This window comes from Marmota flaviventris, chromosome 8 (assembly GCF_047511675.1).
Source record: "Marmota flaviventris isolate mMarFla1 chromosome 8, mMarFla1.hap1, whole genome shotgun sequence".
Classification (NCBI taxonomy): domain Eukaryota; kingdom Metazoa; phylum Chordata; class Mammalia; order Rodentia; family Sciuridae; genus Marmota; species Marmota flaviventris.
In genome coordinates this window covers 52,476,445-52,504,434 of record NC_092505.1, presented here as the reverse complement: position 1 = coordinate 52,504,434, position 27,990 = coordinate 52,476,445, and the positions used below count along the sequence as shown (strand labels likewise).

Genomic DNA, 27,990 nt, shown 5'->3' with positions numbered 1-27,990 from the left:
TTTAAACTGGCAGTACCTATTGTTCATTTATTATGGGTGGATTTCCCATTTTACAAACAAACCTCTCTCACTTATGGGAAGAGGTTCCTGGTTTCTTTAGTATACATTTAGAAATGTCTTTAGTATACATTTCCTTATCCCAGAGGAGCAGAATTCCCCTCATATCCATCACATAACATCCACTTGCAGCAGCAGGGAATTTTGCAGAGGTACTTTTCTACTCCAGGGCTGTATACATACAAAAGAATGTTCATATATTTAAAAGCATAATGCATAAAGGATAATTTCTTGGTAACCATATATGCCCCTTAATCTCATCAAACCATAATTTGCTCACTGTTCCTCAAATAAAAATTTCTATTTCTTGTCTCTTTAACATCCTTTCACCTTTTATCCACTGCCCTCAATTGGAATCCTACATATGCATCTATATAAATACTACCATTTCAAGATCTAGGCAAACTCCTATCTCTCCATTAAAGGAAAAGTCTTTGCTGACTATTTTAACCTATAATAATCTAAGCCTCTGTTATCTGGCTCTAATATTTTGCTGCTTAATACTGTTAACTAGCTTTTCATAAGTTTTTGAGTTATCTCCCAATTAGATTGCAAGTTCCTTAAAGGCAGATTCCTATATTGTTTTTCCTCTATTCCTCATGCACCTACATAGTAGATATAAATGTCCTCGATTTATGACCCAATATATATAATTGGTGTTCTTTACAGATATTTCTAGAATACATCTATGTTTCTACCCCAATAAATTGAGTGTTTGGTGTCAGAACTCATCAGCTGACTCTGTGTCCCAGCCACAGGACTGCAGTTGTTCATCCTGTGGGAACTCTACCACAATGTCATACACAAAATTTGGATCATCTTTCTTCTTCTGATTTTTCTCAAAAAGTTCATCCATGATGCTCTTCCTTTTGGCAAGCTCCTTGTCATCTAGTTTGTTCAGGTCTTCCTCAGGATCAATGGTTGTTTCCCGTTGAATTTGTTCCATCGTTTCTGCCAAACTCTGTCCCCATAAGTAACCTCGTAAAAAAGTGAATAACTTCTTTAGCTGCTTCAGGGATACTTGTTCCAGGTAACTCTTGTGTCGTGGATTATTCTTTAACTGTTCAGCAGCTCTGGTGCAGTCTAGGAAAGGGGGAAAACATATACTACATATATAATATACACCACAAGCAATTAATGCACCACAAACTGTTCCAAGAACAAAAATGCAACAAAAAACTCAGAACCCTGAAATCATTATCCACATTATAGACAAGTGGCTAAATGGCTTTATTGGAATTAACTATTTATAAAACTATTCTTTTATAATAAATTGAGTGTGAAGGGGGAAGGATGGATGTATTTTTTACTTAACTTAAAATCACTTTGTGGAGATGTAAAAAATTTCAACTGAAGAGCACATCTAAGAAGAAAAAAATGGCATTATAGCTTTTAGGCAGCAGTAGTGGTAGTAATAAAATGTTAAGATTATAAATTAAAAACATTTGGAGGAAGAGAAGTGAATTAATATTACTGAATAATATTATCTCATTTAGTCCACAACATTCTGAAAAGGATTAAATTATCAGTTAAAGAACTCGAAAAAAAATTATCAATTTCCTCTTATAGATATGGAAACTGAAGCTCACTGTCAATTTATCCAAAGGTCACACATCTAAGATAAAGTCATGATTTGAATCTACATCTGTTGACTCTGAAGTCCATGTCACGTCATTGTAAGAGACTCAAACTGTACTTATTAAGCAACTTAGAGAACATTTTAGAAGGCAAGATAAAATATGAGGTACCTGAAAACTTTGAAAAATTTCGGACTGGCATGATGCGCTGGCGACTCTTTCCTTTGATTTCATTCTCATAGATTAAGATAATAGCTGGAGGCTGGAATCTAACTCCACATTTCTTGGCAGTGCACATCATTCTCACATAACTTTCAGGGTAAATCAGAGGAAACCTGATGAAAATGTGTTAGTTGCATAATAATTTCTGCAGACAGGGGTAGGGGAACAAAACAACTAGGTGTTGGATAGATAAATCTTCTTTCTTTGGCCCCACCTTCCCAGCATAGGCAGCTGTAGTCCAGTTCTATGCATGCTTAGCCTATGAAGCTCAATACTTAGAGGCCTAGCCTGAAATTCATTTTGGCTCTTAGTCTGTATCCCTTAGTTTCTCTGGGTGGGCCAGGTATGGTGGTACACACCTGTAATCCCAATGGCTCAGGAGGCTAAGGCAGGAAGACTGCAAGTTTGAAGCTAGCCTCAGCAACTTAGTGAGACACTATCTCAAAATAAAAATAGGATTGGGAATGTAGCTCAGTGGTAAAGTGCCCCTGGGTTCAGTCCCTTGGACAAAAAAAAAAAAAAAAAAAAAAGAAAAAGAAAAAGATTCTCTGGTTCATCGAAAGATGTAGGTATGTTCACATATGAGCTGGGAGTACAATTCAGATGGAGTTCTTAGAATATGACACTCTTACTGAAGACTGTATATGAACCCCTGAGTGAACCCAAGAACTGACTTATGGAGTCTTTCCTATTTATCAATTAAGAAACTGTGTATCAGGCACTTTTTATATCAAGGTATATGGTTATTTTAACTTTTGACATTTTGTCAGGCTGGCAAATGGTGCAAACCCTGTAATCTTGCCTATTTACGAGGCTGAGGCAGGAAGCTCCCAAGTTGGAGGCCAGGCACCTGGGCAACTTGTCAAGATGCTGCCTCAAAATAAAAAATAAAAAGGGTTGTAGATATTGGGCTCTGAGTGCCCTTGGGTTCAATCCTTAGTACTCTTAAGAAAAAAAAAAATTGTCCTACAAGGTTTGTCAGACCAAATCTGACTCCTGTATACTTGCTCAATTAGTTTACTCACAGAGAGTGTTTCTGAAATTGTTCATTTAATCATTCATCTTCCCTTCCAGTTTATATGCTTCATGAAGGTGCATATCCATTTTCACCACAACATCTCACAATATCTGGAATGTAGTTGGCATTCTATACATACTTCTTAATGCTATCTATTAATATAACACATAGCTCCTGTATGTCATCCAAGTATTTATAGTCCAGAAACCTGACCAAAGAGGCCTGATAGAGAATCTGTCTCTCACATACAGGTCAATAATGTTTACATGGCCTTTATTTCAGCTTATTTTTCTCACTGTGTGATATTCTTCCAGCTATAAAAAATGGAGCTATTTCCAGATTAGCACTTTCTGTTTTTTCTTCCCTTCTTCACGCTCAGTGTCAAATACATTTAATTATAAAAACTGCTTTAGATGTGGCTATGACATTCCCAGGAAGATTTGAAAATTGTCAAAAACTGAGGTAGAGTGGGAGGGAAAACTTAGTTTTATTAGAAATTCACTATAAGAGTGTAGTTTTTAAATATTTTAAAAGTATTTATACATGCTCATTGTAGAAAACTGGGGAAAGGGGAGGAAGAAAACATGAATTAATCTCCCTTGATTACTTCATCCTTTTTTTCCCTATGCATACGGTTTTATTTTTTAAACTGTCATATATTTTTACATCATATATACTATTTCCTTTTATTAACCTATGTGATTATGTCATTAATACATATTTTACTAAAAGGCAATTTTTATAGCTGCTATGTGGATTTGTCTTATAATCTATATTATTACTTCTTATTGTTGGATGTGAGAATTTGTGCTCTGCCTCTGATACGATGCAATGATCAAATACTACTCCCAGTTCACTAAAATTTGATGTTACTAAACTTTCTAGGAGATTCTACTGAGCACAATATAAACTGCACACACTACAGCAGATGGATGATGTACTTGGGAATGATGTATGCAATTGATACTTTATTTTCTCTTTCAAGTTTAACTTTCATTTTTACTAAAAAATGTTTGTATTCTGCTTGGAATATAACATAAATCCCAGGAGGATTATAACAAAAAAATTACTGTCCTCTGCTCTACCCATCTCCATAGTCAACAAGAGTCAATTCTTTTAGGCACTTTTTTCCCCCCCAAATTTATCCCCACATTTCTAAATAACATGATTATTCTGCTATTTTCAGTTTAAGATAGACACACACGCTACTCTTAGAGACATCCGCCCTAGAGCCTTCTGTCCTACCACCAGGAGAGGGTTGTTTCCACCCAACTGCAAAGCACAAAAGCACTCCCATCTGCAGTAGGTGTTCTCTAGGCTGCTTACAGATTTCGTTCAGTTCAGGACAAGGGACGGCACATTACCTAATTATTCTTCTTAGACATGAATACTTTTCTGCCCAGGCATAAGTGACTGCGAAGGTCTTGATAATTGTCCCCCACAGAACCTAAAGAGATACGATTTCCCAATGGGTAAATAACCTCTCCCTACTCACGTCCCTACCAGTGTAAGGATGACTTCTTACCCTTAGAGAAGTACAGAAAATGTTTTTCTCCTGCAGGCCAACGTCTAAACCGCTGGGAGAGGGTTGTTTCCACCCAACCGCAGAGCACCAGAGCGCACTTGGGTCGACTTTGAGGCCGGGCGGAGCCTGGCGCTGCAGGAAGAGCCCATAGCCACAGATCGCTGACGTCACCGCGGGGTGAACTCCTATGTAAGAGGCCGGAGCACTCCAGGACCAGGCACGGGCGGAGGAGGCCCGCTCCGAGCGAAAACCGCCAGCTCTCAGGATTGAGAGCCTGGTCTAGGGCCCGCTGGGCGGCCCGCCCTCCCGAACACCTCGAACCGTTCCCACAGCAACAGCCCGGGTGCACGTCACGACGCTTGCGTCGCTCCTTGCCCCGCCTCCTACCGGGGCCGCGGGAGGCGGGGCGGCACGAGAGCGCATTTTGGAGCCGGCCCCGCCGCTTTACGTTTCGCGGGAGCTTTGTGGTGCCGGTGCTGTGGAGAACTGGGAAATTGCAAGGCCGCGGGCGTGCGTTGCACTTAGCCCTCGGTCCTAGTCCCTTAACTCGGTGACTGCGCACTCTAGGAGCTGCGTGAGGCGTGTGTAGGCTCCTTTTTGCGTCTGCATCTGGTCCCCGCGCTCCTCTCGGGCGTCCGCCCGCCCGCCGGCGTCCTGGCTGCCCGGGCCGTGGCTGTCCGGGTCGTGGCCTGGCTGCTCCTCGGGGCGGCTGGGCTCACCCAAACGCTTGCCGCCAACTCCTCTGACGCCCCCTTCGGTGCTGGTAAAGGGGGCGGGGCTCGGGAGTGAGGTGGGGCTTGGCAGAAACTCCAGGCTGCAGGGTCATCTCCGCGCCGCGGTTTGCTGAGGTGCCTCGCGTACTCTGCGCGGCACTCTGGAAGGGTAGGGCGAGGTGGAGGAGGTTAAAACAAAGGCCGCGTGCCTTTCTCCTCCCCTCTTCCCTCCCCTTGCTTCTTGTTGTCTGGCCGATTCCGGGAGTTTGGAGAGATTTAGTCCGGGCTTAGTCCGTCCGAAGTGGGACTGGAGAGCTGTTTTAAAATATGGTAAAAGAAGTACAGCGGGGAAGCATTTTGCATTGCATGAAACTTCCAGCGACTAACGGGCTAGAAAAACCTTCGTGCCCTGAGAGGTGTGAGAATCCCAGAAGAGCAAAGACTTGGGTTGTGCGTGTGCGGAGGAAACTAGTTTTGTTTACAAACTTCTTTGGTGATTGACTGGTTTGGGTTAGGTTTTCTTTATGATTCGGGAGTGGGTCAGGAGTTGATGCATATCTTTGGACCCGAGTCCGTGAGCCTTAATGTTCTGCCAAGTGCTGTGGATCCAGCCTTGAGCCAATCATGGAGCTTGCAGGATAGTGGGAGAGAGACACTTGCCAGAGAAATTACAATGCAATGACCGCGTTTGGATGGGGAGGGAAAGTTAGCACAAACCGTGTGAGTTTCTCCGCCTGTAAAATAAGGGTGTTAGACTAGTGTGTGTCAATCAGCACAGTTCTGCTTTTGTGTGTTTACAGAATTACACTTCCAAATTTATTTTTAAAAAGGATTATCAGAACAAAGAGAATTTTCAAGCAGCTGGACTTGACATCTGTAAAGATTTCTCTAGCTTTGCATTTTATAATTGAAAAGGGGTCACTTGACAGAGACCATTTAGGCCACCTCAACCGAATAATATTTAAAAGGGAAAAAATCTTGAAAGTGAATCCAGATGCTTGATCTTCAATTTGAAATGATACTTTTGTCTTAAATATCATAAGTAACTAATATTTGCTTGCCTATTTGTCAATTGGCTTTTCTACCACCTCAGGATGAATGGTTTACTACTCTAGAGTTCATCCCAATAGAATTTAAACCTATTCATTAGACCAGAGACCTTGTGCCTATTAGAAGAAAATGTAGGCCCAGCTCTCCATCATGTCAGCTTAGGAACTGTTCTTCCGTGACACTCCTTTAGAAGTAAAATCAAGAATCAATAAATAGGATGATATCAAACTAAAAAGCTTATTCCCAGCAAAGGAAACAAGAATATGAAGAGAAAACCTACAGAAGGGGAGAAAATCTTTGCCACCTGTACGTCAGAGCATTGATCTCCAGGATATATAAAAATCTCAAAAAACTTAACACCAACAAAACAAAACAAAAAAACAACCCAATCAATAAGTAGGCAAAGAAACTGAATAGGCACTTCACAGAAGAAATATGATCAGTTAACAAACATAAAAAAATGTTCAACATCTCCAGCAATTAGAGAAATGCAAATTAAAACTACACAGAAATTTCATCTTACTCTAGTCAGAATGGCAATAATCAAGAATACAAGAAATAATAAATGTTGGCGGGGATGTGGGGAAAAGATACACTCATACATTGCTGGTGGGACTGCATATTGTCAACCACTCTGGAAAGCAGCATGGAGATTCCTCAGAAAAATTGGAATTGAAGCATCATTTGACCCAGTTATCCTACTCCTCAGCATATACCCAGAGGACTTAAAATCAGAATACTACAGTGATGCTGCCATATCAATGTTTATAGCAGCTCAATTCACAATAGTTACGCTGGAACCAACATAGGTGCCCTTCAACAGAGGAATGGATAAAGAAAACGTGGTATATAAACAATGGGATATTACTCAGCAATAAAGAAGAATTAAATTACAATGTTTTCTGGTAAATGGATGGTACTGGAGATTATCATGCTAAGTTAAATAAGCCAATTGCAAAAAACCCCAAAAAACACCAAAGGTGGAATGTTCTCTCTGATATGCAGATGCTAACACACAATACTGGTGGTGGTGGTGAATAGAATAGAAGTTCATTGGATTAGACAAAGGGGAATGAAGGGAAAGGAGGCGGGATGGGAATAGGAAAGACACAAAATGAATTGAACATAACTTTCCTGTGTTCATATATGAATACATGAACAGTCAAACTCCACATCTGAATAACCCAGAATGGGAAGTTATACTCCATATGTGTATAATAGATCCAAATACACCCTATGTTCATGTATATCTAAAAAGAATTAAAAAGCCTATTAATTTGAGAGATAGATGGTATCTGTTTATTTGGAGAAAAATTATATGCTTCTCCAAATAAGATTTCTTTAAGTAGCCAAGAGTGAAAATATCATAGGCTTTTATAAAAAAGTCAGGCAAGCAAGGTAGTGGTGCGCACCTGTAATCCCACTGGCTTGGGAGGCTGAGGCGGGAGGATCATGAGTTCAAAGTCAGCCTCAGTAATTTAGCAAGGCCCTAGGCAACCCAGTGAGACCGTGTATCTCAATAAAATACAAAAAAATGGCTGGAGTTGAGTGCCCCTGTGTTCAATCCCCAGTACGAAATAAAGTCAGGCAAGTCCACACTTGTAATGAACAGTTTGGGAAGCTGAGGCAAGAACATTGTAAGTTCAAGGCCATCCTCGAAATTTCAGGATACCCTGTCTAAAAAAGGGCTGAGGATGAACTCATTGATAGGGAACCTCTGGGTTCAATCCTCAGTACCACAAATAATCAATCAATCAATAAATGGTAAAACTTGCTTCCAATCAGTCACTTAGTTTTATGCCCAGAGCCAGTTGCTAACTATAAGTCTGAGTTTCCTGTATGTACTAATGAAAGTAATTTTGCTTGCCTATTTGCTGGTTGTGAAATTTAAAAGAAAACATGAAAGCCCCAGGTGGAAGATTGAATGTAAAAGTAACATTTTCTAATATTTTTTCCTAATTTCAAATGGTTTCTTCAAATCATATTTCTTAATACATCCTTTCAGGATTATATCTAACGTGTTCAGTAATATTCCATAATATGTAGTTTTCTGTGTGTTTGTTTTAATATTCTTTCTATATAGTTCTAACTTGAGATGGGGCAAAGTTCTATAGCAAGATAGGTGCTGGTAGTATTGGTGGTGATAGAAACTGAATCTTTAGTTTTATGACACTTACATTGAGTGTTAAGTAATTTCTAGTGTCTGAATTTTGCATGGTGTCAGTATAATAAGATTTCTAATTATTCTAAGTTTACAAAGGAACCCATTTAGTCTTTAAGTGACTCCAGTTTTCTTGCCTTTTTATTTAACCCAACATCTCCACAAGGCATAAATGTACAATTGTCCCAGTTTTATAGGCATGGATGTTAGAATACAGAAGTTTCTATTATGTCTCTCATATGTGCATAGTTTCATTGAGCTAGAATTAAAATAGATTTCCTGGCTCTTTAGCCATTTTCTTCTGTTTTGGTGTCCTGGAATCACCTAACTAAAGTATTTTTGGTGGTGGGCTGGAGATTGAATCCAGGGCCTCGGGCATGCTAGATAAGCGCTATACCACTGAGTTATACTCCCAACCCTAAAGTACTATTAATAACAAACACTTATTTAGAGCACTTACCATATGGTAGGCTCTGTTCTAAGTGTTTCTCCATATCCTAAATTCTTACGATAACCATAGAGAGAGAAACTATCTTGCCTAGACACATCACTATTAAGTGACAGACTGGAATTTGAAATCAGACAATCTAACTCCAAAGTCAATATCTGCCCCCCTCCTTTTTTTTTTTTTTAGTACTGGGGATTGAACTCAGAGGCACTTGATCACTGAGCCACATTCTTGGCCCTTTTTATTTTTTATTTGAGAGAGGGTCTCAGTAAGTTGTTTAGGGCATCACTGTGTTGCTGAGGCTGGCTTCCTTCTATATCAGACTCCTGAGTCTTTGGGGTTACAGTTGTGGCTCCATAGTCAGTATTCTTAACCACTATGTTGTACTAGAAATAGGTTTAGAGGTAGCTCAAACTTGTTTTTGTTTGCTTTTAGATTGACTACTTTTCTGGCAAGTAAAACCTATTGAAATAATTATTTTCTGATTATTTAAATATTCTTTCATTGAGTGCTTATTTTAAAAAATCTTTTCATTCTTATAGGCATAAGGGCCACTTGTTCTGAAATTATTTTAAGGCAAGAAGTTTTGAAAGATGGTTTCCACAGGTAAGTTGCCCATATTTATATTAAAATACTATCTTATAATTTAGATTAAAAAGTTGATAGTTGAAACAGATAAATTGAAAAATCACTTTTAAAGTTTATCAGTGAGAGATTTATCACGTGTGGTTCATACTTAAAAATAATGTTTCTTTTTTTGTACTCAGGATTGAATTCAGGGGCATGCACCCACTAAGCCACATCCTCAACCTTATTTTGTATTTTATTTAAAGACAAGGTCTCACTGAGTTGCTTAGTGCCTCACTTTTTGCTGAGGCCAGCTTTGAACTCACAATCCTCCTGCTTTAGTCTCCCCCGCTGCTGGGATTACAGGTGTGCACTACCACGCCCAGCCAGAAATAATGGTTTTAATAACAGTGGAGAAAAGAAGAAAACATTGTTTACCATGCGTACTTTAATTTATATATATATATATATATATATATATATATATATATATAGATAGATAGATAGATAGACAGACAATAGCTACATATGCAGTGCTCCATTAAATCACAAATGGCTATGAGACACATGAACTTTTTCTTGCTTTTCAGATGTGGAAACTAGGGTTCAGAGAAGTTAAATCATTTGGTAGAAGTTAGGGTGATAAAGCTCTGACTCAGATTTAATACTATTATCCCATTATTCAAAGCTATGCACGCTCTTAAATACTGTCTGATACAACACTCTGAATCACTATTTCTTATTTACTAGACTTGGTTTCAAATAAAATTGTTTGAAAAAGATGAGTAAGACTTTTGGTGTAGCTTAGTGGTAGGACGTTCTTCTAGCACATACAAGACCCTGAGTTCAATCTCCAGCACTGGGAGGGGAAAAAAAGATGAATGAAGATGAGTGTTTGCAGTATTAAAGATCTTTGGACTGGTAAAAAGCTATGAAACAGTTCCATAAGAAAACTTCCCCAAACTTTATTTGTTCTATACATTATGATACCTGTGATTTTAAAATAATTTCATTTCATAGTCACCTTACATGAAATTCCTCTTTCCCCTCTCTTCCAAGTTAGTATAGCATATGCAGAGCCAGGAGAGAGAGAAAAAAAAAAAAAAAAAACCTGGGCTGCTGATACTTGGATAGATTTGGCCTCAAGATGTAGGTACTCATTATCTATGTGTCCTTAGGCAAGCAAGTTACTTAAGTCTTTTCTTTGTTATCAGTAAAACTGGGTAATGTTAGTATTTCCTCATTGGTGTTGTGAGGTTTAAGTCAGAGAATATATAGAAAGTTCCTTGATATACTAGGGAAATGTTAGCCATTATTGTAATGAGGTAGGTGATCAAGCTAAGCAAGCCAGTTTTAGTCAAAGAGGAGATGTGATGGTAAAGTAGTAAGATTAATTTGGGAGAGAAGATGGTGAGAGGGCACTTCTGAAAGTTTTTAATGGAGTTCCAGAGACACATTTTAAGCAATGTCCAGGTAGTTAGACTAGGTACATAGCTTCTCTCTATTAGCATATATAAAACTATTGTTATGGTCTGAATTTCAAGAGGAATGGGGCTACTAAATAATGTAAATTTGACAGTGCCATCAAAATGATTCTAATAAGGAAAAAAAGAATTACTTGTAGAGGCTGTTGTGATAAAAATGATTCTAATAAGGAAAAAAGAAGTACTTGTAGAGGCTATTGTGATAAGAAATGTAGTTTTCCAGTTACACAGAATGAAAACGGGACATAAAACCAACGAAGGATAAAGAATGACAGCACCCATAATAGATTCAGAAAGTAGAAATCTGAGTTGTTTAAGATAGAAAATGTCAGTAATCCTTTTTTTTCCCAGAAGGCTTATTAGTTATGTTTAAAGCAGATGTCTTGCTGCTAGAATGAATGAGGAAGGATTAACAAGTTATAGAACATTAGAACTTTTTTGCTCCTTTTCTTCTTGGTCACAAAGATTTACTTCTACGCTGGAAAGGGCCAAACAAATATTCACAGTAGAGAACTAAAGTGCAGAATACATAAGGGAATCATACAAAAGGGCCTATTATTATAAATAAGTTCAGAGTCTCCCTTCCTTGATGAACTCTCATTGCAGTAGGAGAATTTGCTTAAAAGATTGCTGAACTAGGGCTGGGGATGTGGCTCAAGCCGTAGCACGCTCGTGGGGCATTGGGTTCGATCCTCAGCACCACATAAAAAATAAAATAAAGATGTTGTGTCCACCAAAAACTAAAAAATAAATATTAAAAAATTCTCTCTCTCTTTAAAAAAAAAAAAGATTGCTGAACTAATGTTTATAACCTTTGGATAATCTGGAAGTTAGAACTACAAAATTGTGAGCTTGGTGTTGGTGTAGATTCTGGGCAGAATTCTAGATCAGATTATTAAAAGGTTGGTTTATGAACACAGAACAGGAAGAGGTGGTCGCTGGAAGTTATCATGAATTTATTACAAATATTTCCTTTATAAAGTTGGTAGATAGGTGGATCAGGGAAGTGCTATAGTCATGGTGTATCTGATTTTCTTGAAGTTTTTTGTTTTATATGGTGTCTGTGAACAAGATGAAGAAATGTTGCCTGAAAGATAATTAAGACAAATTTCTTTATAAAAATTTAAAAATACTCTAGGTGTGTTGGTAAATGCCAGTAATCCCAGTGACTCAGGAGGCTGATGCAGGTGGATCGCAGGTTTGAGGTCAGCCTTGGCACTTTAGTGAGACTCTGTATCAAAATAAAAAATAAAAAGTTCTAATAAATAGCCACCCCTATTTATTATTAATATTTGAATGTATTTTTAATCCTTTTAATCTATGTCTTTTGTTTAATGTTTTTTGTAGATAGCATGTAGTCAAGTGTTTCTATTTCATGTAGTCTGTCAGTCTCCATATTCTAATTGGAATGATTAGACCATTTACTTTATTATTTTTTATAATTGGTTTTGTGATACTAGGGACTGAACTCAGGTGTTCTCCACTACTGAACTACATCTTCAGCCCTTTTTATTTTTTCATTTTGAGATAGGGTCTTGCTAAGTTGCTGAGGCTGGCCTGGAGCTTGCAGTCTTCCTGCCTCAATCTCTAAATTGCTGGGATTATAAGTATATGCTACTGTGCCTGGCCAGACCATTTCTTTTTTTTTTTTTTGAATTTGTTTATGGTACTGGGTACCAGGGTGCTTTAGCACTGAGCTACATCCACAGCCCTTTTTAAAATTGAGTTTATTTCAAGTTATTTTTTGTTTCATTTCTTTTATTTATTTTTTGTTCCAAGCCAGTCACATCAAGTTACCAAGGCTGGCCTCAAACTTGCAATCCTCTGTCTCAGACTCTCAAGTTGCTGGGATTACAGGTGTATGTAAGTGTGCCTGCCCACACCATTAACTTTTATGTAGAGTTTTTTTTTTAACCTTTGTTTTATTTATTTATTTATTTTTATGTGGTACTGAGGATCAAACCCAGTGCCTCACACATGCTAGGTAAGTGCTCTACCCCTGAGCTACAACAGCAGCCCCAACTTTTATGTAAATATTGATATAGTTATTTTGGTTTAAATTTATCCACCTTGCTACTTTTTTTCTCTTTCTTTTTCTGTTTGTTCTCTAGTTTTTTCTCTCTCATCTTATTTGGAATAAATTGATTATAAATCTTAGAATAGATTAACTTCTTTATGCTTTTGTTGTCATATGTTTTACTTCTGTTATAAACTCCTAATTACATTGTTGTTATTTTTGCTTCAATTATATTTTTTATATTATTTATTTTAATTGTGATACAATACCCATAACATAAAAAGTCATCTTAACAGTTTTTAAGTGTACACTTCAGTGGCCTTAAGTACATTCATATCGTTGTGCTACCATCACTGCTATTCTTCCATATTACTTTTTTCATTTTACAAAACTGAAATTCTGTACTCATTAAGTAATAACTCCCCTTTCCTTTGGCTCCTGGCCACCATTTTGCTTCATGTCTCTATGAATTTGACTTCCCTAGGTACCTCATATAAGTGGAATCATACAATATTTGTGACTTACTCATTTTCCTTTGCATAATATTCTTAAAGTTCATTCATGTTGGAGCATATATCAGAAAATTTCTTCCTTTTTAAAGCTGAATAATATTTCATTGAATGTTGATGGACACTTGGATTGTTTTTCTCTTTTGGCTATTGCAAATGATGTTGCTAAGAGTATATATGTACAAATATCTTTCCAAATTCTTACTTTTGATTCTTTTAATTCCTAGAAGTGGAATTGCTGAAGTAGCAAGGACTAGAGGTTCACACCACCAGACCTGGCCAAAAAAGTCTTTTGTATTTACCCACATATTTACCATTTCTGATGTTCTTCAAGAGTTTTTCTTGTGGATGTTTCCATCTGTTTATCATTTTCTACCTGAGGAATATCTTTTACTCTTCTTGCAGTGAGAAATTCACTTAGTTTGTGTTTGTCTTAGTCTTTATTTTGCCTTCATTTTGGAAGGATTTTCTCCAGGATGAATAATTATAGACTGACAGCTTTTTTTGTTTTATTACTATAAATATGCCCAGTCTTGTACAGTTGCAGCCTACTTATGCTATGTCTTATGGCTTAGGCTTATTGTAGTTACTTTCTACAAAGTGAACTTTTTCTTGATAGCCTTTGACTGTTTTTCTTTATTTTTTCATTGGAGAATAATATACTTTGGTGTGGTTTGTTTATGTTGATCCTGCTTAGGTTTTGTTGGACATCTCAGACTGATGGGCTTATAGTTTTCATGAAACTTGGAACATTTTCAGCCTTTAATTTTTCTGTCACATTCTCTCCTCTTTTTCTAGGACTCCAGTTGTACATATACTAGACCACTTGCTATTTAAAGATCACCAAAACTATTTATTTTTTCTTCCCATTCTTCTTTATTCTCTATGCTTCAGTTTGGATAGTTATGCTGCTCTGTCACCAAGTCAGTGATCTTTTTATTCTTCAGTATCTAATTGTTTTTAATCACATCTGGGTAACTTTATTTCAAGAGTCTTATTTTTTATCTCTTAAAATTGCATTCAGTTTTTTTAAAAATTACCCTTTTTTTCTTTCAGAATGTTCATGCTTGTCTTTAAATCCCTGAACCTATATGGTGTATGTACAAATACTGTTTTAATGTCCATTTTGTTACTTTTGTCGTTTCTAGGTCTGTGTCTATGGACTAATATTTTCCTGGTCATATTTCCCTGCTTAATTGCATCTGTTAGTAACATTTTATAGGATGCTGAACATGGAATGTTTTTGATACAAACATTATTGAGTTGGATTGTCTTCTTTTAGAGACTTTTTAGAGCTTTTCTTCTTTTGGCAGTTGTGACTTTTTTTAGGAGTTTTCTTCTTTTGGCAGTTGTTACTTATCAGCTTGATACTTTTCTTTTATTGATACTGGTATTGGTCCCAGGGGCACTTTATCATTGAGCTATATCTTCATTCCTTCATTCCTTCTTGTTTTTAAATTAAATTTAAAAAAAATTTTTAAGACTTAGTAAGTTGCTTGAGGCTAGCCTTGAACTTGTAATCCGTCTTCCTCCCAATCTGTTTAATCCTTTCTTAACCATTTTTTTCCCCTAAATGTATATTCTTAAAGCTAAAGTGACATTTACTCTAAGGCTAATTTTTCTACTAAGCCTTACCAGACTAGGGTCTGTAGTGAGTGCTTCAGTTTCTGTAAGTATTGGTTGGTTGGAACTTGAATGTCATCCAGTTAGTCCTGTGTGAAATTTTGGAGTTTTTCACTTTTCAGTTCCCTGGTCTTTTTTTGCCCAGTTTTGTGGAGTTATATCTCACTTGTGCTTATCTTGGTATTTGGCAAAAACTCAAGGGATTTCTATTAATTGATTGATTCATTGATGATTGTACTGGGGATTGTTTTTACTTTTATGGATATGATGTTATGCTAGTTCATTTAACAATCAAATGAAGAAATTTATTTTAAATGTACTTGTTTTTCAGAGACCTTTTAATAAAAGTGAAATTTGGAGAAAGCATTGAGGACTTACAGACCTGCAGACTCTTAATTAAACACTATATCCCAACAGGACTTTTTGTGGATCCTTATGAGTTGGCTTCATTACGAGAGAGAAACATAACAGAGGTACAGCCATTAATAAATTTTTTTAGGGAATGATATAATTTGGATTAAGATAAAATAGTAGATAAGACAATTTTATAGTATTTTAAAATTGTTATTGAAGTGTATAAAGTGATATCTTCAGAGATGGGAGTATTCTTCAATAAGTAATATTTGTTAGGACTAAGCCACCTAAACTGAGCCAGTTAAATGCTTTTCAGCAGAATGATTCATAGTTTAGTGACTTAGGAAAATTATGTTCATGTGTATTCATACACACAAAACGTGTGTATATAAACATACATATATATATGTATATGTGTATGTGTGTGTGTGTGTATCTTGAAAAGAATGCTTAATAAATAGTGCTTCAATAGCCTATATGTTAAAGTAGATAGACATATGCCCTGCTATCTGTATAATTCGGAAAAGAAACTAATATTTAATATTTATTTAATTTTTGTATATTTGTTTCTAAAGGAAGCAAGGTAAAATTAATCTTTATAACATTCCTGAAGGTATTATCTCCGTTTTATAAATAAGAAAACTGAAGCACAAGGAGGCCAAGTAACTTATAAAAGATCATATAGATAAATGGTAGAGCCAAGAAATGAATCTAAGGTTGTCTGGTTGTAAAGTTGTTGCTCTTTCCTGACATGAATCTCACATAGTCAAGAGTTTACCCAACTTTGATAAGAACAAAAATAATGGGTACTTTTTATACAGATTATTGTGTTCCTGGGAAATCCCAATTTAGTATATCTAGCTTGGTTTCAAACACCTTTTTTAATAACCCAGGTGGTTCCTATTAAGAAATTTTGGGCCAGATAGTGGCACATGCCTGTAATGCCATCTACTTAGAAGGTTGAGGCAGGAGGATTGCAAGTTTGAGGCTAGCCTGGGCAATTTAGCAAGACTTTGTCTCAAAATTGGGGGTATAGGGGCTGGGGTTGTGGCTCAGTGGTAGAGTGCTCACCTAGCATGCACGAGACACTGGGTTCAATCTTCAGCACCACAAAAATGTAAGATAAAGATATTGTGTTCCCCTAAAACTTAAGAATAAATATTAAAAAAAAAATTGGGGGTGTAGCTTAGAGGAGAGTACCCTTGGGTTAAATTCCTAGTACCACCAAAGTGGGGAAAAACAAATTTTGGGAAATTGTCTTAGTTAATAATATTATTTTTTTGGTATCAGGGATTGAACTCAGGGCACTTAACCACTAAGCCACATCCCCAGCCTTTTTAAAATATTTTATTTAGAGACAGGGTCTCACTAAGTTGCCAAGTGCATCACTAAGTTGCTGAGGCTGTTTTTGACTCCCAGTCCTGCTTCAACCTCCCGAGCTGCTGGGATTACAGGCGTGTGCCACTGCACCTGGCTTCACATAAGAATTTTGTAGTCATTCACGATGGCAGTTTATTTCTAATTGTGGTTTTAAGACAATTTCTTCACCTTTTTCATTTATTTTAACTTTCTCTAACAGAGAAATATATTCTCATGGCTTAAAATTCAGGAGATAAAGAAAGGTCTGTAATGCTAAGTTTCTGACTCTGAATCCTCAGTTACCATATTTCTTCCTTTGTTCTAAGTTTTTTTTGTGTGTATGCATGTCAGTTTAGATACGTGTTCCTATATGGGAGGACCTCATTATTTTCTTTGCCAAGTTATGACTTTTAAGTGAAGCTTTTAGAATTTAAAATAATAGGTTTCAAATTTAAACATGGTTCTTGGCTTGTAATTATGTGAATTGGAATTTTATTTAAACATACTTAATAAAATCACTTATCATGTTCTAAGAAAATGAAAGTGTTTGGATAGGGTTATCTAAAAGGAAGTGAAAGCACCCACACTTTTGATTGGGATGAGATTTGGTTGATTAGTTTGAATGTTATAAGAAAAGGTGGAAGGGAAAGGATGCCCCTATACATTGATTGACAAGTTTCTCTTTAACTGATCTTCTAACCATCTTTCGAATCCCTAATTATAATGTTCTAAGTATATTTATTTAAAAAATTTCTACAAAAATAGATGCCAAATTTGTGATAGGTAATTAGAAGTTTATTTCTTGATGTATCACATGCTTTTCCTTTTCCTAGCTGAGAGACTGTGGCCTAATTCCTTATGCAGAGAGATTTTGTCATGAAAAGTGGTATTTTATGATGAGGATAAAGGGGAATTTATATAAAGGGATTAATTGATGCCTATATACCTAGACTGATTTTTTTTTTTTTTTTTTTTTTTTGGTCTAGGGGTTGAATTTGGGGTGCTTAACTGAGGGTGCTTAAGCCACATCCCAGTCCTTTTTGGTATTTTATTTAGAGACAAGATCTGAATGAGTTGCTTAGAGCATTACTAATTTGCTGAGTGTGGCTTTGAACTCACAGTCCTTCTGCCCTGGCCTCCCAAGCTGCTGGGATTACAGGCATGTGCCACTGCATCTGGCTACAGTGAGATTTTAAATTCTTTTCCTATAGATAAATAGAATTGGGCTCTCAAAGCACATGGGTGGTATGATAACAAAATGCTTTTTAAGTAGCTTGTGAGCAATTTGGAAATAATTGCAAGCCTTTAAATAGGTTCACTAAGGATAAGATACACACCTAATAAATACTCACCTCATTTTTAGGTAGGGCTATTAGACAGTGTGACTGGATCCAACTTAAGGCCTCATCCATGGTAGGCAGTACTCTACCATTGATCTATGTCCCTACTCCCTCTAGATATTTTTAATCAGATTTGTCATATATTTTAAGAACAGTATAATATTAAATTCCTATTTTATAGATCCAAGTGAAAATAGTGTTTTTGAAACCATATGTTTTGCCAAATCAAAATATGTGGCATTAATACTTATGCCTCTGGATAAGTTGGAGAACAAGGAACAGATTTAGTCTCCCACCTGAAATAACTAGAATACATGAAATAATGAAAAAAAAAGTCACTGACTATCAGGCAATGATATCTGAGAAGGGAAATAATCAAGGTGAGCTCTATGGTTGTCCTGGCTTACTTCCTTGAGAGAGGTTTCTGGTTGTAGTGCAGGGAGGAGGAACTCAAACAGAGCCTGATGGACTTCTTGAGATAAAGTTAGGAATCTGGGGAAAGGAAGGTCATTAGAATTCACAGGACAGTATATTTGAGGAGAGAGAATTGCATAGAGGCAGAACTCCAGAGATCCGTACAAGGTTGCCCTCAAATATGTAGCTGAGTATTCATTAGTGCATGTATGTGAGGAAACCACCTGATGCCAGGGGGAGAACCATCTGACAAAATGAGAGGTAACAGTGCTTGGTCTCACACAGCACCAAGTGTATAGTGTCTCTTTCCACTGAGCAGCCTGAGAAAAGCTTCATAGTTTACTGGACAATGGATAGAGTAAACAGAACAGCTTTTATTCATTAGTGGGGAGCACTTAGCCTAAAACTGAGCATTGCCTCAGTGCTGCATAACAAATCTTAAAAGTAAGACCCTCAAAAAACCAAACTGTTTCCAGCCTGGCGTAGTGGCGCACGCCTGTAATCCCAGTGGCTGGGGAGGTTAAGGCAGGAGGATTGTGAGTTCAAAGCCAGCCTTGGCAAAAGTGAGGTGCTAAGCACCTCAGTGAGACCTTGTCTCTAAATAAAATACAAAATAGGGCTGGAGATGTGGCTCAGTGGTCAAGTGCCCCCGAGTTCAATCTCCGGTAACCGCCCCCCCCCAAAACAAAAACAAAAACAAAAAATCATTTCCAGATAACCTAATTGCATCTTTTTTTTTTTTTTTGTGGTACTGGGGATTGAACCCAGGACCTTCCACATACAAGACAAGAACTTTACCAACTGAGCTATATCCCTAGCCCTTAACCTAATTGCATCTTAAACGAAGCTCAAGAATATTATTTATAGGAAAGAATATATACAATCAAAAATGAGTAAATAAAGCATTTTGAATGAAAAAAAGAATATAGGAATACAGAAATACCTAGCATCAAATGAGATCAGGTTCACAATATTATGACTTCTTTGAAAAAAGTAGCAGAGACCTGAGGGGTTTGCATAGTGGTAGAGAACTTGCTGAGCATGGACGAATCCCTGGGTTCCATCCCTAGCACTACACAGACTCACACAAAATCTAGCAGTTATTTAAGTGTATATGAAAATAAAACCTATATTGAGGAGATTATTTAATTGATTGAAACCAATCCAGAACTGGCATAGATGTTAGCATTAGGAAGCAGGTCATTAAAACAGTTGCTGTAACTATATTCAGTATGTTCAGAAAGTTGAGACATGGAAGATACTGTAAAAAAACAGCACTGAACTAACATTTAAGATTACAGTGTGTGACCAATCCTCAGTTCCCAAGTATGATGATGGGGTGATCACAATGCTGGGTGAGATGTGTGTCCCTCTAAACCTTCTTATGATGTTTTGATCACATTACCCACCTGATGTGGAAAAAAGACTACAGTGTGTGAGACAAAAATAACTCTGGATGGGATAAATGGCAGATCAAATATTGCAGAAGAAAAAATTAATGAATTTGAAGGCATAGCAATAGAATCTACCAAAAATGTAAAAAGATAAAAGATCCAATTTAGAAGGTGACTGGAACATAAGAGAACTTGTGCGACAACTTCAAGTGACCTAGTGTACAAGTAATTGGAATCTCCATTGAATAAAAAGAGGTGAAAATGGAAAAAGTTTTGAAAAATAATGACTGAGGACTATCTGAATTTGATGAAAGTTGTAAACTGACATATGGTTAAGATGCTTAAGTCCAAGAAGCATGAAGAAAACTACAAGTCACATGTCAACCAATTTTTTCTACAATGAGAAAAAAAACTCTTAAAAGCAGTGAGAGGGGGCTAGGATTGTGGCTCAGTGGTAGAGCACTTGCCTAGCATGTGTGAGGCACTGGGTTTGACCCCCTCAGTACCACATAAAAACTAAATAAATAAAATAAAGATATTGTGTCCATCTACAACTAAGAAAAAAAAAAAACAGGAAAAAAAACCTTGCATATACAGAGAAACAAAAACAACAATGACAGCAGATTTGTCAGAAATAATGTAAACAAGACTGTGATAACATCTATAAAACATTGAAAGAAAAACCTGTGAAATTCGAATTCTGTACTTATTGAAAATGTCTCAAAGTGAAGGGGAAATGAAGGCTTTCAGATATACGAAGCTGAAAGAACTCATCATCAGACCTCCACTACAAGAAATGTTAAAGCAAGTCCTTTAGGCGGGAGGAAAATGATACCAAGTAAAATCTAGATTTATACAAGGGAAAGAGAATGCTTAAAAGGGTAACTTTTTTCTCTTATAATTTAACTCTGTATGAGACTTACTGACAAAAACATCAGTGTAGTGTAGTATTAGTACTATATATAAAAGTAAAATGTGTGACAAATATTACAGAGGTTGAATGGGGAAAATTAGAGGTATAATTTTATAAAGTTGTGAAATGAAACATGAAGTCATTTAATGTCACTTGAAGGTAGACTGTAATTTGTTAAACATGTAAATCCTGAAGCTATCACGAAAACAAAGGTCGTAGCTAATTTGTGACAAAGCAGATGTAATGGAATTATAAAAAATATTCAGGTAGCTGGGTTTGGTGGATTACACATATAATCCCAGTGGCTCTGGAAGCTGAGGATCTCAAGTTCAAAGCCAGCCTTAGTAACTGAGGCCCTAAGCAATTTTGTGAAACCCTGTTTCAAAGTAAAATATACAAACTTCTGGTGGCTCAGTGATTAAGCACCCCTGGGTTCAATCTCTGGTACCAAAAGAAAAAAAAAATTCAGTTAATCCGAACAAAGACCATGTTATAAGTAGAGAGCAAGTAACAAGATGATGTACTTAAACTTAACCATATTAATAGCTATATTAAGGGTAAATTTCTAAATATCCCTATTAAAAGATAAAGATCTTCAGATAAGAAAGCAATACTCCTCAACTGTATGTTGTTTATATGAAATGTATTTTAAATTTAAAGACAAGCTAAAAGTAAAATCAAAAGAAAGTTGTCAATATTAAAATTAGGAAATAGATTTTGGAGCAAGCAAAGACTATCACCAGGTCCTTTGGTTAATGAGTTCAGTGCATGAGAAAGAAGTAACAATCCTAAATATTTATGCACCTAATAAAAGAGCTTCAAAATGCATGAAGCAAACCATGCAAAGTGACACTCTTGTAATTTCAGCTAATTGGGAGGCTGAAGCAGGAGGATTACAAGTTTGAGGTCAGCTTGGGCAATATAGCAATACCCTATTTCAGAGGAATGAATGAATGAATAAAATATTTACAGGGCCTGGGACTTAGCAATAGAGGGCTTACCTAACATGTGAGATTCCATCTCCAGCACTGTACACACACAATCATTTGCCATTTTTTCCATTAACCTTTTATACACATTGTAGAAAGAGTTGCTGACCTTTGCCTGACAACATTGTACTATCTTACTACCACTCTAGTTACTTCACTAAAGAACAGAAGATTACCAGAATGATATTAATAATTTATAGCCTAATATAGGTTTAATAGATTTTGTCATAGTAGCTTTTATACTTATTAAATAATGCTGTTTTTATTCACACAGTCTCTTCTTGGTACCTGTTTTGTCACCTAAACAGAGGTTAATAAGGAAATTTCACAGAAATAATTTTTTATGGGTAAATTTGGCATCCCAGAGTATAATTTCCCCAGTTTACTTTTATTATACACAGATCACATCCTGTGTTTTCTACTTAAACTTGAGGATGGAAGGGAAATGAAAAAGGTTGATAATGGGGGTACATTTGACACTTCTGTATATTTGCACTGCAGTCTTCTGGTTTTACTTGTGTCTTTATTTTTCTTCATCCATTTCTTCTTCTTCTTTTTCTTTTTTTTAAAAATATTTTTAGCTGTGGATGGATACAATATTTAATTAATTTATTTATTTTTATGTGGTGCTGAGAATCGAGCCCAGTGCCTTGCACATGCCAGGCAAGTGCTCTACCACTGAGCCCACAACTCCAGCCCCTTTTCTTTTTCTTGATTAATGTCTGTTTTCTCTTCAACAGGCAGTGATGATTTCAGAAAACTTTAATATAGAAGCCCCAAACTATTTGTCCAAGGAATCTGAAATTCTCATTTACGCCAGACAAGATGCACAGTGCATTGATTGTTTCCAAGCCTTTTTGCCTGTGCACTATCGTTATCACCGGCCACATAGTAAAGATGAAGAAACATTTGTTATAGTCAACAACCCAGATTTATTGATGTATTGTGACCAAGGTGCGTATTTCAAGTCTTTTCTGAGGGTTGAAAATAAGAATTGAGGGTATGATTCCAAGTCTTCAGTCAAGGACAGGGATGGCAAAAGCATGTTTCCTTTTTCTTTTAAACTTTTTTGATTGTAAAATGAAGCCAGGTATAGAAAAAAACGAGATATATATATATATATATATATATATATATATATATATATATATATATATATATATATATATATATAAATAAATAAATTAGAGAATTATTATAAGGCAAATACCCTTGTAACTACCACCCAGTTCAAGAAATAGAACTTTGCCAGCCACCTAGTGGGAACTTCACATATTCTTTCCCACTCATAGTCTATTCCTTCTCTTTAACACTAACTCACTCTACTGATTTAATCATTCCCTTGTTTCTCAATACTTTTACTACCATAATGGGCAAGATTCTCAGACCCTATCATTTAATCTTGTCCATTAAAAGAAATCTGTTATTTCCATTATGCCTGTTAGTTCAGTTTTTCCTCATTCCTTCTTTTCTTCAAAACTAATGTATTGAGAGGACCTGGGCCATTTGACCTGTAGGGTTTCTCATGATTGGTGTTTTCCTAATTGTACCCATGATGCAGTTCATCATGTTCCTCTGACTCCTTTAATTCCCAGAAATTGGCAGCTGACTCCAGAGGTATGGTTAGATCACTTGCTTTTTTTTTTTTTCAGTACTGGGGATTGAACCCCGGGGTTCTCTATCACTAAGCTCTTCCCCAGTCCCCCCCCCCCCCCCCAATTTTTTTTGAGACATTCTTGCTAAGTTACTGAGCCTGGCCTTGAACTTGTCATTCTCCTACCTCACCCTCCTGAGTCACTGTGTTATAGGTGTGTACCACTGTGCCTAGCTGTCACCTCTTTTGTTGTAAACTTTGTTCATGAGCTTTTGGTTTTGCTCTGTAATTGTTCTTTTTGTGGAGATTTGGGTAAAGTAAGAAAAAAAAATTATTCTTTTGCTTTTTCTTCTTCACAGTCTTACAGTCTTTGAATTGAGTTTTTTTTTTTTTTTTTTTTTTAAAGAAGCCCCTTTCAGATTTTGGATCCTTGTATCCTTGAATTTGGGCTGGCTTACTAGAATGTTTATAAAATTAATAGCACTGTGTCTAAAAACTGGCAGATAGGATGTTTTTAATTTTACATCTGCCACCATCATACCTTTTACAATGAGAAATTCAAAAAAATTTCAGCTACCATAACTTTTCTCATCTAGTCTAATTTTCTGTTTCTAGTAATAGTATCTTTTACTTACTCTAAATAAAGTTTGAAAAGTGCCTCTTCTGAGGCAACAGTGGTCGTGGTTCTAGTGCTGTTTTGGATTTGATCAGAGTATGTACGTATGTATGTATGTATTTATTTATTTATGGTACGAGGGATTCAACCCAGGGGTGGTCAACCACTGAGCCACATCCTCAGCCCTTTTTTGTATCTTATTTAGAGACAGGTCTCAATGAGTTGCTTAGGGCCTTGTTAAGTTGCTGAGGCTGGCTTTGAACTCACAATCCTCCTGCTTCAGCTTCCTTAGCTGGTGGGATTATAAGCATGTGCCACTGCACCCAGCCAGAGTGCTCTTTATATGGGTGTTTTTCATGTGGAAATTTATCAAGTTATATGCTTAGGATGTGTTCACTTTAAAAATGTTATACCTTAAAAATCTTTTGTGTTAAATTTTTAATGGAGCCAGGCATAGTGATGCATGCATTGTAATACCAGTAACTCAGGAGACTGAGGCAGGAGAATAGTAACTTCAAGGGCAACCTGGGCAATTTAGTGAAACGCTGTCTTAAAAGGGTTGAGGATGTAGCTTGACTAAGAGTCCCCCTCAGTACCACCAAAAAAAAAAAAAAAAAAAAGGCGGGGGGATTTGTTAAGTCAAATTTGATTTCTTTATAATTTTGTAATTTCTTAGCCATCCATCCACATTAAAAAAAAGATGCTTGGGCTGGGGTTGTGGCTCAGCAGTACAGCGCTCGCCCAGCGTGTGTGAGGTCCTGGGTTTGATCCTAAGCACCACATAAAAAATAAATAAATAAAATAAGTATTGTATTCATCTACAACTAAACAATAAATATTAAAAAAAAGATGCTAAAATAACAGTATGTGATAGATGGGTCCAAATCATATATATAGTGTATTAAAATGTTTGGAGACTCATATCCCATGACTTTTGTTCATGTTCAATATAGGACTAACCTTGAGTCCAAATTCAGATTTTCTGACATTGTGTTCTACTACTTTTCTCAGAGTTCCCGATTTTGAGGTGCTGGGCTCAGTCACAAGTGGCAGCTCCTTGTGCTTTGAAGAGTAAGGATATATGCCAGTGGAACAACATGAAGTATAAATCAGTAAGCTAATATTTTAATGTTTTTAGATAGTGCTGCCTCTTTTAAGTCTTGTATTTTGTCATAGAATGTGAGTTTTTGTTAGTTTTTAATGTTGTTTCTTTGCTACTGATGGTAACAGTGTTTCCTTATTTGGGTAAAGTTATACAATCATTTAAGGGCTGTTAATCCTGTGCCTCATTGGGTTAGAACATAAGTATAGCTGATACACTTTTTAAAGGTGTGAAATGCTGAGGAAAAATAGTGTAAAGTTCATTTTGTTTTCCTTTATCAATAAAACTTTATTTTTATTTAGAATTTTTTATTAGTTTTTAACAAGAAAATAATTATATTACATAGAGGAAGTAGAAAAAGGAAACTAAAACCCAGTGCTATCATTTAAACTTACCATAAAGCTTCTAGACAGTTGCTATTTTTTTTTTTTTTATCTAGTCTGGGCCACTTTGGGCCATTTGTAGTTTTGACTTCCCCAGCTTGTTTTCAGATATTATTAAATTGGTCATTAATACTTTCTAAGCACCAGCTTTGTCTTAGGAATCTACAGTTTCTACTTACCCCCCTCCCCTTTCTTTGTTAACAGAAGTCTACTTCTTTCCTCTCTTCATCATGATAAGTCTCTTTACAAAGTACCTCTTTTCCTTTTTTTTTTTTCCCACTATCCTTTTGTTCCCCTTTTATGAGCTGCCTTTTAATTGGTGCTTGTATTACTGTTAGTTTCTTTGTTTCTAATTCTCCTTAAGGCCTGCTTTGTTTGGTTGAATGGTACAATTTGTATTTTAATTTTTAGTATATTTTTACAAGGAGCCAAGTGAACTTGCAACAAAAACTGTCAGTTAGATAACCAGAGGGCAGGTTTATTCATATGTACTGTTGTGGATATTTAAATTTAAAGTAATATTCTTATGGTTGCTTAGAAATCTGTCCACCAGCTAGCTCAGGAAACTACTGCTTACAGTGAAGACCTACTGTAAAGCACTGCTGTTTTTTATTGGAGGACATTCTTTGAACCAACTTTTAGGAAGATGGATGGCTGCTAATCTCTTACACAATATAGATTACCATTTTCAGTAGACTGCCATTGCCATTTTGTACCTGAAAAAATCTGGAGAATTGCATTTGATTTTTTTATATGAGTGAAGAGTATGCTTAAGAGTTTATAGATTGTTTTCCTTTTATTTATTCTTTATATGTACCAGGAAAATAGGTATTAGGCCATTAATTAGGTGGTATTCTAAACTAAGATTTAAGATGCCTTTTTTTTTAAGTTGATTTTCAGATAGTGTTTGTTATAGATTTTATTGATAACTGGCTTTTTTTTTTTTAATGTGAAATTAAAATCCAGGTGTGTATAAACAGAAAAGGAAAGTATTCCCAGGTTACCTAAATTTTAATTAAAAAAAAAAAAACTTATTTAAAAACTTATTTTTAAACATAAAATTTCCCAAGGTTCCTAATTAAACCCCTTTATCTTCAAAACCAAACAGAACATAGAAAGTAAATTGAACACAGGAGAATTTTTCATTGCTAGCCATAGGAAAGGATATATTCAGTTTTGTGATTTGTGAATAACAAACTGGAAAAAGCTATCTGAGGAGAGATACTACAAAACAACTAAACAGATACTTTATTTTATTGTTTTTTCTCTAGAGCTCAAATTATAATTCTATATTCAAAGGTAAAACATAGCCAAAGGAAGTAATTGTTTATATTGATTATAGAGGTGATGCTGGTATATAGTTTTTTTAAAAAAATAATACACTGAATTCTATATAACAAGTAGAAAAAGTTCAAACTAATGTGAAATCAATTATTATGGGAATTTGAATCTATAACATTAAATGAAATGGTGGATCTGAAAGTCATTCAAACACTAATGTTGTATGTAATATAGCATTGGCTAAAAAATATTTAAAAGAAAAGAGAAAAAGATCAAATTAAAAAAAATCCAAGAAATAGCAGTCTCCCTTTAGGACATACATTTGAAATGTTTCTTATTTTTTATCCTCTCTCCACAGATATATAAGAATGTGACTCTACAAGTTCCAGTGGGACTGACTATACATACCTCTTTAGTATGTTCTGTGACTCTGCTCATTACAATCCTGTGTTCTACTTTGATTCTTGTAGCTGTTTTCAAATATGGTCATTTTTCTTTGTAAATTTTATGCAGTTTAATGTTTTCTATAAACCAAAAAAGATATGTTAATGTGACTAGAGGTGTTCTTCCAGAATTAACTCATTGCTTTATTATTTTTTTCTTTTTTTGAGGCAACAACAGAGGTAGTCATTATTAAAAGAACTGAAATAAATCTCCCAAGTCATATATCTGAGGAACTGCATAATTAAAAAATAATGGCCAATATTTCTAGAGGTCATTATATGTCAAAAACACTTCTGTATTAGGTACTTCATCTTCTTTCACTCATAATAGCTCTAGAATTCAGGTACTATGACTGCCTATATTTTATAGGTAACATGATCAGAGTTCACCATATAGACTGCCCAAGGTCACACTTGAACTCAATGGAAAATCATGGATGCAAATTCAAACAATTTGAACAGCTTACTCAAGAAGAGAAAGATGAAAAACAAGACACTACCCCAGAAAACCTTGGGATGAGATTATAATCAAAAACTATTTTCAATAATATATGGTAATTATGAACATTTAGAAAAGCTAATGTACAGTGGAGCCCAACAATCATTACATAATCAAGACCTATTTTAGGAAGATTAGGAAAATGGCATCTGGAGGGTGTCAGAGAGACTTGAGTGCTGAAGTGGGAAAAGGATGTGTTGGGGTGAATCCACATACTTCCTGATGATAAGAATATACATTGAAATTGATGAAAGTGTTACTATTTGAAATAAAGACATTTTCTTCATTTTCTTTTAAGATATATACCATGTGATTCCTTGCCCCCAAAATGAAAAAGA

The 27,990-nt window shown here is 35.9% G+C and overlaps 2 protein-coding genes and 1 non-coding gene across 6 annotated transcripts; 2 read left to right on the top strand and 1 right to left on the bottom strand.

The window, feature by feature from the left end:
* Positions 1-4,677, bottom strand: Cep19 (centrosomal protein 19). Of its 4 annotated transcripts, XM_027936000.2 has the most exons (4): positions 4,400-4,677; positions 4,239-4,321; positions 1,806-1,969; positions 1-1,140 (listed from the first exon to the last, which is right to left on the bottom strand). In XM_027936000.2, exons 3-4 carry the CDS (start codon positions 1,933-1,935, stop codon positions 779-781), a joined length of 492 nt encoding a protein of 163 aa, XP_027791801.1. In that variant the 5' UTR covers positions 1,936-1,969; positions 4,239-4,321; positions 4,400-4,677; the 3' UTR covers positions 1-778. The 4 variants fall into 4 exon arrangements, with proteins under 4 accessions (XP_027791801.1, XP_027791799.1, XP_027791797.1 ...); XM_027935998.2 differs by lacking the exon at positions 4,239-4,321 and having other exon boundaries at positions 1,806-1,945; positions 4,400-4,489; XM_027935996.2 differs by lacking the exon at positions 4,239-4,321 and having other exon boundaries at positions 4,400-4,485.
* Pigx (phosphatidylinositol glycan anchor biosynthesis class X) lies at positions 3,803-27,949 on the top strand. Its single transcript, XM_071614891.1, has 9 exons — positions 3,803-3,826; positions 4,732-4,872; positions 4,967-5,162; positions 9,314-9,377; positions 12,602-12,685; positions 15,303-15,444; positions 22,475-22,688; positions 24,956-25,056; positions 27,069-27,949. Exons 1-9 carry the CDS (start codon positions 3,803-3,805, stop codon positions 27,210-27,212), a joined length of 1,110 nt encoding a protein of 369 aa, XP_071470992.1. The 3' UTR covers positions 27,213-27,949.
* On the top strand, positions 19,750-19,853 carry LOC114093415 (small nucleolar RNA U13). Its single transcript, XR_003582897.1, has one exon. It is a non-coding gene; the product is annotated as a small nucleolar RNA U13 (small nucleolar RNA).
* Positions 27,950-27,990: the final 41 nt, after the last annotated feature.

Bases quoted from the DNA above. Each gene is read 5' to 3' on its own strand.
- Cep19 (XM_027936000.2), bottom strand. From the start codon at position 1,935: ATGATGTGCACTGCCAAGAAATGTGGAGTTAGATTCCAGCCTCCAGCT. The intron at 1,141-1,805 runs GTACCTCATATT...CCCCTTTCCTAG, and splicing joins AAATTTTTCAAAGTTTTCAG to ACTGCACCAGAGCTGCTGAA.
- Pigx (XM_071614891.1), top strand. From the start codon at position 3,803: ATGGATGATGTACTTGGGAATGAT. The intron at 3,827-4,731 runs GTATGCAATTGA...CCGTTCCCACAG, and splicing joins ATGATGTACTTGGGAATGAT to CAACAGCCCGGGTGCACGTC. The intron at 22,689-24,955 runs GTGCGTATTTCA...TACTTTTCTCAG, and splicing joins ATTGATGTATTGTGACCAAG to AGTTCCCGATTTTGAGGTGC.